This window comes from Calliopsis andreniformis, chromosome 3 (genome assembly GCF_051401765.1).
Source record: "Calliopsis andreniformis isolate RMS-2024a chromosome 3, iyCalAndr_principal, whole genome shotgun sequence".
NCBI classification, from domain to species: domain Eukaryota; kingdom Metazoa; phylum Arthropoda; class Insecta; order Hymenoptera; family Andrenidae; genus Calliopsis; species Calliopsis andreniformis.
Genome location: NC_135064.1, coordinates 5,120,006 through 5,134,157, shown reverse-complemented (window position 1 = coordinate 5,134,157; position 14,152 = coordinate 5,120,006). Strand labels below are relative to the sequence as shown.

The following is a 14,152-nucleotide window of genomic DNA, read 5'->3' as shown; positions in this document are numbered from 1 at the left end:
TGTTAATTGCTGTCTCTAAAAAAAATCAATTTCAAATCAATATTTCAACATCATAATGGCGAATTCTTACATAATTAAGAATTGATAATTCATTTATGAATTACCAATAATTTGTCTCTACAAATTAAATAATAGTCGCGTGTTAATTACTCTTTTGTAATGACCACAGTTTCAAATATAATTCCACTGATTCTACGGTTTCAATTTTTCATCGATCAAAGCTGTTGCATAAAAAATGCGAGAAATTGCTGAATTATTTTCGAAAAGGAAGACCAATGGAATTTCGAGCGAGACAGTTCACCGAATTTTTAATAGAATTCCTTTCGCATGAATTCGGCTTGACGCCATTTTTACGGTCAATATTTCCTCGCGACTAGATGTCACCCTTTACTCGGCCATCCTCACCCCTTGCAACTTGTGCCACCCTCCGCGCGATAGCGCCACTGGCATGTTTCCAATTTTCACGGAGACCAAGACTCGTTCTTTGTTCCCGTCTCGTTCTGTCGCTGGTTTCTTGCTCCCGTTCCACCTCGCTAAATTTATTCGTCGTTGGTTCTGTCGACCTTTCCGCTGGCACAGAAACGTCTCCCGTATGACGCCTCGGAGTCCTGTGCAGATTGATGGAAAGTAAAAGTATTGTAATCATGCCAGTTTGGGATTACACCATGAGAAACTCCAGCCAGTGACGCGAAGGGTAGTTACGTAACTTCCGCAAGAAATTTCGGAAACGTTACATTCCTCAATTCGTCAAATCCTTTCACATATTTGAATTTCAATTATCTGTTCTTCGAAACTGTTTTCTTTCTGTTCGTATATCCTTAAATGTACACCACAAATTTGTATTTCTTCTAACATTGTTTTATTAAATAATGTGCTTTTAAAAATATTTCACTGCTTGTACAGTAGTGATTAATAAAATTGCAACACATGCTAAAACTACTATTTATTGAATATGAAGGTAGTTATAAATGTGGCGCCTAAATATGTAAATCAAAATTGTTGTACAAATCAGAATTTCAAGTATATAGAGGAATTTGAATAATGACAAATAACACAAACGATTACTTCTCGTGTGACAGTTAATTAAAAGCATTGGTGTTTGTAAACTGGTGCAACTTCAATGATTACTATTGTATACTACAGTACACTGAATGAAGTTTCAGTACCAACATCGAGTTATAATGTTTCCGTGGTACTTCTTATGTTTTGTAATTTTTTGTGGTATTTTTTATTGTTAAAATAATACCTACTTTCATGAAATATTTTTACCAGCTACTAAACTTCTTGTGATATATTTATTGTCGGAGATTCGATTTTAACGACATTTTTTATGAACATGCCTCATTTCGAACGTATTGGCTACAAGACATTTAAATCGAAGTTGAGTTTTTCTTTGAGATCTCTTTCTATAAAGGAATTCAATTCTTCTATGTTGGTAGAGACCAGTATTTTCTCGTAAAAATAATAGAGTCTATTGCCATTTATTATCTTAACTGAAGCTCCATAATTTAAAACTTTAATTTCTCTTTCACTTCACATATTAACCAAAAGTTTTAATAAAAAAATCAGATTGTAGTCATAATATAAACTTAAATTAGGGACTGCTATTTATAATTTTATTCATAATCTTCTATTTGATGGATTGTGCACAGAAGCAAGCAATAGATTCTCTTTTCCAATTTATAATGTATCACGATTGCATGGATGAATACATATCATAATACTTCATCATTATGTCATCAGGGTGATACTCAGGGTATTGCATCCAACTCGTATGGATGCATAGACGTGCAAAGAAACGAGTATCGCTTACGAAATTGATGACGTAACAGGATACCGAATAGAAATCTTGCATCTAAGAAATGGAATACGATAAACATTATTGAAGCCTTGGAGATTTCATCGTCAAGCATTATCTTATAATTTCATTATTTTAATTTATATGAATTCGATAATATTATTATTATTATTAACATTGTGAAAATAGATGTTCTTCATTTATTTATATTTCAAATATTTAATCTTCTTAATTTTAATTTATTAAACTCTCATTTCATAAACTGAAATTTCATATATTTTAATTATTTGAGTTGAATTCTTCGAACTATCCTATTGTTTATATCATTTCTCCAATTTAAGTTCTGCAAATCTCGATTAAAGGAAATTTGAATTTAAATTTTATTTAAGTCCCCATTTTTGAAACTGTATAAAATAAAGTTCTGAGAACTTTAACTTTCTACAATTCAATTTCCCAAAGAAAATTCTTATCTAACTATATATAGACGAGGGTTGAATAAATGGTATCATTTATTTGATTCTTAAAATATCTATATCTCGCAGAAGATAAGACGCAATCTGGAAATCCTCCATTTCTATTTCCCATTACTTATTTATTCTCTATTCTTAACACCAGATAGGTAGCACATATATTTATTAAAACCAAAGAAATCGATGAGATACGATTTAAGATCCTAGTATCTATAATATAGGTAACTGTTCCCTAACTGTTCAAATCGTGTAGCGTCACTTAAAAACCAATAACATGAATTCCCAATCTTTATATCATATTGAAAACTCACCGAAATAGCACCAACATCGTTCTACGAACAAAGTCTAACACGACTTTATACGAGCGTGCAAGAAGTCAAGGATTAGTTCTGCCGGATAAATTTTGATAGTCCTCGACTAATCGTGGGCGCGCTTGACCTTAACACTGATTGGTCGATACCTTAAAATAGCTCGGCAAGCATCTGATAACGTGGTTTATTTATAAATCTGGTTTAACATTTTCGCGATGCACGGACTTCGTCCATCGCTACTGTACAATTTGTCCATCTTCCTCTTTCCATCATTCATTTGGTTGGAGCATCGGTGACATGCAGCATATTCTCATCGATTTATCGATTGTTTCCACAAACAGGGAAATATAACAGGAACCTAACGTTTGCACAGTTCCCTTAACCATCAGATAAGAAAGCCCGACCCTGCAAACTATCGTGAGCGTTCCTCCTTGGATCGGTTGCACATTTTTTTCGCGCATACGCGCTGCCCTTGGGAAATGATTGTTTCGCGATGAATGGGCTCGCCGTGGCTGTACGAACCTATAATTGGAGCAAGAAAGTCGATGGTTCTTGTTGTCTTTGCGCCTCCATTGTTATTCAAGTCAATGGAATGGAGAGCCACTTCTACAGTAGATAAAGAAAATTCTGTATTCCCGGCTTGGCTGGCATCGAGTGTATTTGTCCGCAAATATTTCTTTATTTAATGGTCATCCTCGAACGCTAGGAATGCGCTGCTAGAGATGTTTCTCTTATTTAGAAATACTTGAAATGACGATAGAAATATCTGAGAATGTATGCTATGTGAAATTGTTTATTCTTTTGGAGAAATACTTCGAAAGACAAACATTTTTTTACAGAGAATTGCTGAATACAAATTGGTACTTTGGGAAGAGAAGAACGCTTGATACATAAAGTGTATTAATAATAGAAGAATTTTGTTTTGGCTTAAATATGGAATTGAAAAATACGAGGAATAAATTTATAAATAAAAAGTATTGAACAAATTTCTATTTTAAACAACAGTTTATTTCAGTAAGTTCCGCTGAAAATGGTTTTAAGTTCAATAATTGTCTTCTGATGGCACTTTAAATATTTCAAATAGAAATCCGCTTTACCATTAGTTCCCAAAATTTGCGTTTTATTAAAAAATAAGGGAACTGTGCTACAAATATAGTCTTAAAAAGTAAGTGATCAAAGTAAATTAATTCAAGTAAAAAACCTAAGAAAAAATTAAAAAATCAACCTCTAGAGCAAGTTCTTAATAATATCTAATCTAAGGTTATAAAACCGAATGATTTATCTTCGTGCAATCAAATTAAAACTAGGTCTACGAAGAGTGTTAACAGTTCACTTCACAACTAATCCACCTAACGACATCCTCTTCCAACCTCGCAAAGCGAATTCTTCATCTCTGTGCAATTAAATAAAAAAGCGACCTACAAAAGTTATAAAATTTTCCTTGGTAGCGAATTCACCTAGCAACGTCTGCATCAAGAAATCCGAAACGAGTGTTCCACTTGGGAGCAGCTAAATTAAAGAATAACCCACGAAGAGTAAAAAGACCGCTTCGCAAAACGAGTCCACCTAGCAACATCCCGAGCAAGGACCTCGACCTTCCGTCAACGCTGATCGTTCTGCCATGTTTTCTCTGCGCCCCTGCCGCCTGGCCGTGGCGAAAAGGGAGCACGAGTTGCGGAAAGAAGGGCACGAGAGGGAAAATCGAGGGTCGAACGGGAATCGAGTGTGCGCAGTCGCGCGACCGCTCGATGTCGCGAGCAGTCATCCGCGTAGACTGACGGGTTTTCGCCGCGTGTACACGTATATATCAGCAGCGGTCGTTCAAGCTCCAAGATTCGCGTAATTGGTGACAGGATTCGCGCCGTGACTCGAAGTGCTGAGGAGGCAGTGGTCAATTAACCCCGTGGAACGATCAGCGTTGCCAGTTGATCGGAGAGGAAACCGTCCTGTGCCCGAGTCCTGTGTCTGGCTTCCATGAATGTTGGGACTCGCTCGAACGGCCTAAAGATAAGGGAGACTGGCTCCATTGGCACGTCTGGATGACGTGTTCGCGAAAGATGAGATGGACCAAGGGATCTGCGCGGAGGGTTCGTAATAGACGCGAAATCTGGCCTGGTACGTCGTCGCGGCGCGAGGAATCCTGGCGACCAGGTGCATCGATTGCGAAGAAACCAACCGATCGTTGATATGGGCAGACTCGTGGCTTCCGGCAACGGTGTGTAGCCTTCTGAAGTATTCCACTCCCCGATCGATCCCGCGGAATATGACCTTCGAGTCACGTGTGCCACGAACCGACACGCAAGTCGACGATACGAGTGCTCCCGACTCGCAAAACGAACTGGACATCGATCACGAGGATCGCGCGCCTCGACGGACTTTTCGACGCTAACGACGCGTCGCGGGAATTTACCTTCCGGTTTCCGGCCTGAACGCGACACTGCCATCAGAGAGGGAGAGGGACAGAGACAGAGAAAGCGAGTGAGAGAGAGAGAGCGAGAGAGGGAGAGAGGATCGATAGCAGCAACGGGAAAGTTGACTTTTTGGCGCTGATCGGGGATGAAACGTTCATCGATGACGTCAGTCATCCGGTTCTGTTGATATCTTTATCGTGGGTCGATGGAAATCGTCGGAAATGTTCAGAAGCTTGGCACTGTCCTCAAATCGCGATGAACTATAGGTTTTGATAATTTAGTCGATGTAACTCTGACCTGATCGATCTGCTTTCTTCGATGAATCAAGTGAACAGTGACCACGTCAAAGTGAAATTTGATAGTAATCAATGTCAGTATTTCAGGCTAGTTGATCTTCAGGTCATAGGTCAATGCTAAACTGCGATGGGGTTTTTCTTTCAGAATCTACGTTCATCGCGAATCGGGAGTGAACTGTGACTACATTCCAAATAAACTGAAATTGAATAGTCGTTATTATCGTTTATTATTAAAAGAGTTCTTCTTTTGATCTATCGTTTCTAAGGAATCGAGGGTGAAACTAAAACACAGTAATCTTCAGTAATGCCAGTGTGCTAGTTTTGTCGATTATAAGGATTCTTTATTCGGATGTACTCTCTTCGAGGAACCAAGAGTGAATAGTGACTACTTTTCAAATAAACTGAATTCGATAATGTAATATCAGGATTCCAAACATGACGATTTAGTCTTAATTTTAGACGCTGTCAACGAATCATGACTCTCGCGATATCATTGAATAGACGTCGATGATAGCAGTGAACCATCCTCATTAATCTCAATGCCGTAAATTAACGTCTAAATCAAGGACGGTTCTTCATCTGGGACTGTTTTCAAAGAGCTACGTGTGAACTGTGATTATCTTTCATGCAAAAAGAGCTTCAGTATTTCGTCCCCAACGTCTGTGTTCTAATTTCGCTAATATTAGCGTTAGTGATCAATGGCAATCGCAAAGAAGACTATTATAATCAGTGAGCTGATCGGAATTGAATATTCGTCAATATCAGTGTTCTAATCAACGACGATATTAAGAAAGACTCTTTATTTAAAACTACTCCTATATTCGTCCGCTCAATTATCCGTCTTCAAGGAGAAATCAGTCAATACGTCCTGTTTATAAAGTAAAAACAGATTGATTTCCTTCCCCAGAAGAAGCTTGTTAGATCAGGACAATAAAACGCTTGGTGATACACGCAGAGCTTACTTGTTCAGTTTTTTACGAGCAAGATTTTCTATTTAGCTATAGTTCAGCTGGACAAATCGTAAGAGATCGATATCGCAGGTCAATCTGTAAACCTTCCTGAAAGAATTTCCAAAGCGATCGAGCGATCGCAGCCTCTGGCTAGGAAGATCGATAGGCGAGTTATTAGGGAAGGTTTGAGTGCATTCGTTCCCAAGCAACTGTGAACGTCCACGCCTTAGAAAATAAGTATCCACGAACATTCAAATTGGCTATGCTGATTCCTGGCCTCGCGGGGGTTCAATGCGAATGCGAGGTGCTTGAGTCGGTGCGCATGTTCAGTGCCTTGACTACCAAGAAGACGCCTACGATACCTTGGCCGAAGTCGCGAGCCGCAAAGAAGGCGCGCGGGGGTGGAGAGGCGACGCACATATCAAAGTTTCACCGCACACTCGCGGTGAAGCGGTAAAAAGAAATCCCTGCCACTCGTGGCTGGACGTTGGAGCGGCCACGAGTGTGAAAAGGAGAGACTGTGAAATTGTGAAAAGAGAAGTAGCGCTTAAAGGAGTCCGCGACACCTGCTTCAACAAGTCCTATTGGAAAATTCATCATTGGCTGTGCAGTTACATCGTCAGAGCTTATCTAGTGATTCATAATCGACCGCAGGGGTTCTCGAAAGAACGCTAAAATAGAGAGAAATATTTTTGCTACGTACTTTCTAGTATTCGAGGCGACACGCATGCCTCGGGATCGTCCAGAAAGACTCATCAGAGGTCCTCGTCCTCAGTGTTTAAAATTGAATGAAACAGTCAGTAAACTGTTCAAACGAAGAGGACTTTGAAGGGTTCCAAAATCGACTGTCACGTGTTCAATCAGCTGGATCACCGTCCTCTAAAAACCGATCCTCTGGTCTGAATGCACGTGGACCTTCGCTCAACATGTCATTCCGTCACATCCTGCGGAAGTGCATCGACAAGACACGTCAGATAATTGGCCACGCTCTGAAGAGGTGAATCCCCGTAATCGCGCGTGCGTAGAACGAATCAGGACGATGTCGAACAGCAGGTGATCGCTGGGAGTACTCTAGACGTTTTGGGATTCGAAGAACCGAGGGAAACCAGAGCAGATATTCGTGGAAAACATGACGAAATACGGATTAGCGAGACTGGCCTTGTGGAGGCCGCGGAGATCAGTCACTTCGCAGCCGGCGAACCACCAAGAGAACAACCCTCTGATGTACGCCAAAACAGCTTGTTGTATGTTGTTTGACACAGAGAGAAACAAAGAACACTATTGTGTCGCGCAGTTGCTGCTGGCTTCAAAAACACGTGAAGGGTGTTGTGCGCTTTCGGTGTTCACCAACGAGATGTCGTTGTACAATTTTTTAATAAAGCCATCAATGTTTCGCTATTTCTGTTGTCGCTTGATTACGCTTGCACTGTTGCGTCAGAGCTGGGTGAAATTGGACACAGGATATGGCCCGATACTAGGATTACTTTTAAAAAATAGATTTTATGATATTGATCACTTTCAGAATATTTACGTATGAAAGTGTGCAACTTGAGTTTTGTATAAAATGAATATTTATTGTTGAATCTTGAATTATTGTTTCTCAACAACTGAACTTTCGGTATAAAGGTGTAAATAATATGTACGTAATAATATTTTAAGGGATGATATTGGAACTCAGATGGAACACAAAATGTTCTATAACATAATATTTGATCTACCTTCATTTTATACTAATAATGTCTTAAAACTAATGTTATACATTAAAGTAACTGTCAGAGAATTTTCCAACTTCACAGATACATTGGTAATGGTAAAATCCATGAAATCATAGATCTATAGATCTCGGATTTTTAAAGCGTTATAAAAGTTAAACTATAAAAAATACAACATGTATTAAAACTTATTTGACCCATAGCTACTCTTCAATGTATCTGTAAAATTACAGACTATTCTGACTGTTTAGTTTATAGACATGTTAGCTTTAAGGAATTATTAAGTACTGCAAAATGGAGGCAGATCGGACATTATGTCGTATGACGTTTTGTGTCTCACTTGAGCTTCCCTAACACCTTTTAAAATATTGCTACGTATATTCTTTATACCTTATGATGTATCTTTAGAAACATTGACCTAATGTGAAACTATTGTTTCTGATACTTGATATTTTCAATTTAACAAGTTAAGTTTAATATTTCAAAAAGTGACCTTGCACATTCTGATCATGTTCCTTAAGTAAACAGAACTGATAAAACATAATGAATAAGAAAAACAAACTTTCTAATAATTAACACTTTTCCTCTTTATTCTGTTTCTATACCAGCACTCATAGCGTATATCCTGGATCAAATTAAGCTTCTTCAAATAATTCAGTACCTAAGCAATTCATCACAAAGCTTCAATAATTCAGAAATTTCTTTAATCTTAATTTTTATTTCGAGTAAATAATAAATACTTATAAAATCATTTGACAATGTCCTTGTTAACAATTTCCTTAAATTTTTATCAAGGACTCGTCTGAACACAGCTTAGCAGTATAACGTGAAAAGCTGAAAAATACTTTTGAAAAACGAGTCAAAAAGCATCATTTCATGCAGCTCTGTTACCTTAATTCCCAAAAAACAGTCCTTCTTCCATTGTACCATACGTATAAAATTGCGCTTTGTTTGTCGCTTTCTGTGTCTGCAGCGTTCAAAGTTCTAAGTGACAGCTAAGGGAAGAAACAGGCACGCTAACGATCACGCATGTAGATCACCAAACGGTTCACTTGAACTACGTTCGTCCAATAAGACGCTGCATTAAACCTTGGCATTTTAAGGTACGACAGAAAAGGTGGGAATAAAAAATACGCGTTACGTCGTTACAGAATGTTTAAAAGCGTACAAACGAGCAGAATTTCGTCCGTGGATAAACCACTTTTTCAGAATTAAAGTGTTTCGATGAAGTTGTGCGATTTGTCGCGACAACAATTGATGAGGGACATTTTGTTCGGGGGACACATGCGATCCTGATCGCTGGAACAGTCGAATCGATTACATGGCTGGTTGTCGTTTGTTTTCTCGTCCATTGGGCGGAAAACATGATTTTCTCTCGCAATCTACGATACTCATCAGAGTGATTCGGAGCTCAAAACAGATTGATAGGTACTAGCTGGTTTCCTAAACATATATCTTCCATTTGTTTATTCTTTAACTTTAATATGCTTTGGACTTCTTTCGTAAATACATTCTGTGCCAAAGTCTTCTCTAGAAACTTTTCAAATAACAGCATAACTTTTTTACTTCATTTTTTGCTGAATGTAATAATGTTTATGTATTCATTAAATTGTTTTATTTAGTTTATTTTGAAAAGCGAACGACGTGCACTATGAATTTTTAAAGCAATTCATTTTCTAGTAGAATCATTATAGTCATGTGTGAGTGACATTTAAACGTTTCATACTTCTAGTAATTTTTCAAAATAGGCTTTGTAAATGTAGAAGAGATTTTCTGCCATTACGCTATGTTTAATCAAAGGTAACGTAATTTATTAAAACTTTCAAAATAAAAGTTGTAGTCAGACATTCAAAGCTGGGAAAAGTCACTAAACTGCTACATTACCGAAATCGCTGATAGTATAAAGCACAATAGATATGTTAAGTTATGCTTAGCATCATTTTCAAATACAAATTTTTGTAACTCACCCAAGATTTTCACACATTTTCAATTTTTTTTGTATTTCTTTTTCATTCTCAAACTGATAAGCGCAATTTGTTTCAGACTTCTCTAATTAAACAACTTATCTAATCACTTTTACAGCTTAATTTACATTACAACTAATAATAAATCTAAGCAAAACTGTAGGCAAAAATATTCGTAGATTCTTGGGGAAAGGGGGGTAATGTTTTCATATATAAACAAAGAAGATATTGAGGTATAAATGTAAGTAACCAGTGCTTTACACTGGTTTTCCTGTTACATGAATGTATCTCGGATATCAACTGCTAATTAACTCTCTCGTCCCAAATTCTAATCACCAGCTAAGAATCATCCAAATGTTCTCTTACTCAGTCAGTCTTGAATAACCAATGGATTTGTTGTACAACCAACACTATCTCGAGTATTTGTTATTCATATTCTAAGCTTGGGGAGTTCATTCAAGAACACAGTTTCATACATCTAATCCATGTTGTCATCCTCAACATCTGGAATTCCAAAGGACAGTAGATTAAACGTAAACAGAATCAATACTTCAAAGTGTATTAGCATATTCCTTGCTGCATGCCCTTCTGTCTTCTGTCGCTATGCTCCGTGTAGTACAGTTAATAATCTTCTACTCACAGTTTTTCACAAATAAAGTGAATAAACATAATTTCATTTTACATATTGGTTGCAATTTTAATGATAGTACATTTATGGGTTGATAGATTACGGTTCAAACGTATAAAAGTATATTTGATACTTCTTTTAAAGCAAAAAGCAAAAATTAGCAAAATAATTGACAGTAGCAAATATTATTACTCGCCTAACTGCGTCATATTAATTATAAATTTTAATGGGAAGCATAATAATAGAGCATATGAAGATATTCGACATTATAATCACTATCAGGATTTTTCTTTTGTAATAAAATACACAAAATGGTAGTCTATGGGTTTAGGAGTTTTATTATGTCTTTTGGGCACAAAAAAGGTTGTATATCTTTTTAATTTTTTTCTTTTTTTCTTTTTACAAATATTAAGAACGTACGTGCCGCTACCATAGTAGTCATTGAAAAATTCTCTTGGAATAGTGGGACATTTAGCACCTCGACTGTAAATCGGAATCTAAAAAATCGAATATATTTTTAAACTGTACGAAATTTCTGAGGGGGTGAACATGTGAAAGGAAAGAAACAATTCTGTTATATCATTTTCTGATACCTTTAACTCAAACATAACTTTTTACCAATTTTTTTTATTCTACACTTTCTCAAAATCAGTAAATTTGGAAAAACTCAAAATGTTACAAGTTCTACGATAAAGTATATTCTTTAATCTACAGAAAGTGTTCAAAATTAAGTCGCTTATATCAAACTAATGCGGTAGATGTCACTTAAAAGCCTATAACTTTGGTAATTTTAAGTTAAATTTTTGGCCAATTCTTGAAAAGTGTCAATTTTAGACGAAAAAAAAATTTTTAATTTTTAACTTCTATTTGTATTTTACATATCAGTATGCATGTTAACATACATATTGTTATAAAAATAGGGATGCGTCGACTAAAGAAATTGGCAGCAAAAGGGTATACAGGGTGTCTCGACAATGATGGTACAACTGGGCAGATACTCATTCCTCATGAAAAAATAAGTCAAAAGTACAGAATACAGTTTTCCCCCACAAGGCTTCGTTTTCGAGAAAATCGAGTTTGAAAATTTGTCAAATGTGGATGTTAATTATTCATGAAATCATTCTAATCAAATACGTAATATTGTAGTACGACAATCAGAATGATAGTAGTATTGACAGGAAGCAAATAATAACATTTCCTACTTTTATAAATATGAACACGAACAGAAACAGAAATCCAACGAATCGAATATTAGTATAGTTAAATTTATCAAATTTTCAAGCTCGATTTTCTTGAAAACGAAGACTCCAAATCTTATTTTGCACTTTCGACTTACTTTTTTACGAAGAATCTCCCCTTTCCCTGTGGTACCATTGTTGGAAAAGTCTTTATAACAACGTTCGACTATAAGTGAATATGGTAGCGTAAGGGTTAACGTGCATATCACCAGCTGAGAAAATATACATGTACTCATATCAAGTTCTTTGCTGTATCATTGTGCCAAGTTCAATTAAAATTAGTGTGCTATAGTCAGATGGTGTTCTTTCTTTGTTCGATAAGAATGTAGATACAAACTGAAAGCATTACTTAGTCTCTAACTCGAGCTATGAATACAATTCTGCGTTGTTCCGTGAAAGTCAATTATCTATGCAATTGAACTATAGCTAAGGCTTTAGAGCCATCGAAGGACGCATCATGAGTCATGTTTTTTTATTTCTGCGTCTTGAGCTTAGAGGACACATACGGAGATATTTTTAGGATAATTGTGGTAAGCACCTCCACGAAAATGTTGTAGTTTCTCAAGTTAGTATAAAAGCAGAAAATGTCTTTTGTAAATATGATTCTATGTTTGAAACTGTTGAATACTTTAAAAACATTAACAATTGCACTACAGTAGAATCTTAACTTTCTAAGCAGTTCCAGTAATGAGATGTCCATATGATAAAAATTTATAAACAATCAATGAAAATATTGTAATGCAAGGGCAAGTATTATATTTACTGTATGATATTCATGCGGTTCCAGTAAATATTTTCAAATTCGTTTATAAGTTCACGAAAACTAAGCATTAAAAGTTAAGGAACTATAGACTACGGAACTCTCTGCAACTAAATTTAACTAAGGAACTTTGTAACTGTTAAGAGTCTTAATTTCTAAATACAAGAAACTCCGTCACAGAGCATAATTTTAACACAATCTCAAAATTTCGATCTTCTTTTATTTTGTTGTTCTTAACGAAAATTTAATTATTTTACTCAATACCTGTTTTGATTTTCCCATCTTTCTGATTGAGATATTTTTCTTGATAACATTGTAAATTTGCTTTCCGTTTGTGCTTCTTATCACCTCGAAATGATTATGCAAATAAAAGAATAAGTAAAGAAATTCTGTCTTTAGACAGCACTTATCTCACATACATTATTAGCAAAATTTATTGCATCACTTGAACAGTGAAAAATTGTCAAGAATCAAAGTTTTTCATCAAAATTCGATGCAATAAGAATCTCTTTCATTTTAACTTGTCTCTTTCTTCTGATTCCATTTAATTGCATACCTAAGAGGTGCAACCTTCCCTGAAATAGCAGTTTTTTAAAATGTAAATATCTTGATGCTTAATGTATCGTGTTGGCAATATATGTTTACAATTTAGGTGTATAATATCGGAAGGGGTAATAATTTTTCTTGAAAGAAGTTGCGAACTTTGTGTTGATAATGGTGTCATGATTTACCATTCGATTTTCCAAGTTACTGACGGATTTTAAGAATTCCTAAATAATTATAGTTAACAAATGAAACTATGATTTCATAATTTTTTATTTCCATCTTACTTTAATGTCTCGAATCAAATTTTTAATTTTTTCCTACTTGTAGCTGAATAGGACACCCTACGTATACATATAATATGTAAACTAATCAGGGTAACTCACTATAATTTTACTACTTAATCATTTTCCGAGTTATTCCTTATTCAAGAAAATACTTCAAATGAATAAGTAAAAAAAACTTTAGCACATCGAGAAATAATAGATCAATAAATTCTCATGAAATTGACTATATGTTTAACTGAAGAAACCTGTAAACATACATATTGTTTCATTAAAAAAGGTAAAAGTTACCTAGAAAATAATAATTTGCGTGCCATTAATTAAATACGTGGTGTCTCAGAATTGATGGTTCAAACGGAAAGGTTCTGATAGTGCGTGAAAAAACATTAGTGAAAAATATATAGAAGAAATTTTTATTTATACTCCCCTTTGTTTTCCATAAAATTAAATCTAAATTTTAATCGAATACGCATGTATCGAAGTAGAACTCTGGCATTTGAAAAATATACAAGTTCAGGGAAACACAGTCTCACCACTGATTGTATCTACTTACGTAAATCAAAAACGTTCTCTTCGCTTCGTGAATTCTTTAAGCTTAAGCATTAAAAAGTGCATTTCCATATGCATACTCGATTTCGAATAAAAGACAGAACTAATATTATTAAAAACAAAGCTCGGTATGAATAAATTGTATCATAAAAAGATATGTTGTATAACTGTAAATATTGATTTTGCTACACCTAGAATAATTCTTAAAGATATTCATGAGAAAGTTTATTTTCTATTA

At 35.6% G+C, this 14,152-nt stretch overlaps 2 protein-coding genes across 6 annotated transcripts in view; one reads left to right on the top strand and one right to left on the bottom strand.

Annotated features, from left to right (window-relative positions):
• Ih (hyperpolarization activated cyclic nucleotide gated potassium channel Ih) overlaps positions 1–14,152 on the top strand; it is a 283,219-nt gene that overhangs the window by 76,777 nt on the left and 192,290 nt on the right. The window lies entirely within an intron of this gene.
• Positions 65–5,821, bottom strand: LOC143188656 (uncharacterized). Of its 2 annotated transcripts, none has more exons than XM_076393041.1 (2): positions 4,756–5,821; positions 65–608 (listed from the first exon to the last, which is right to left on the bottom strand). In XM_076393041.1, the coding sequence occupies exons 1-2, from the start codon at positions 4,923–4,925 to the stop codon at positions 374–376; spliced, it is 405 nt and encodes a 134-aa protein (XP_076249156.1). In that variant the 5' UTR covers positions 4,926–5,821; the 3' UTR covers positions 65–373. The 2 variants fall into 2 exon arrangements, with proteins under 2 accessions (XP_076249156.1, XP_076249157.1); XM_076393042.1 differs by lacking the exon at positions 4,756–5,821 and adding an exon at positions 2,580–3,067.

Excerpts from the sequence above, each read along its gene's own strand:
- LOC143188656 (XM_076393041.1), bottom strand. The coding sequence starts at position 4,925 with ATGTCCAGTTCGTTTTGCGAGTCGGGAGCACTCGTATCGTCGACTTGC. Across the intron at positions 609-4,755 it reads TCTGCCCATATCAACGATCG|GACTCCGAGGCGTCATACGG; the intron begins GTTGGTTTCTTC and ends CAATCTGCACAG.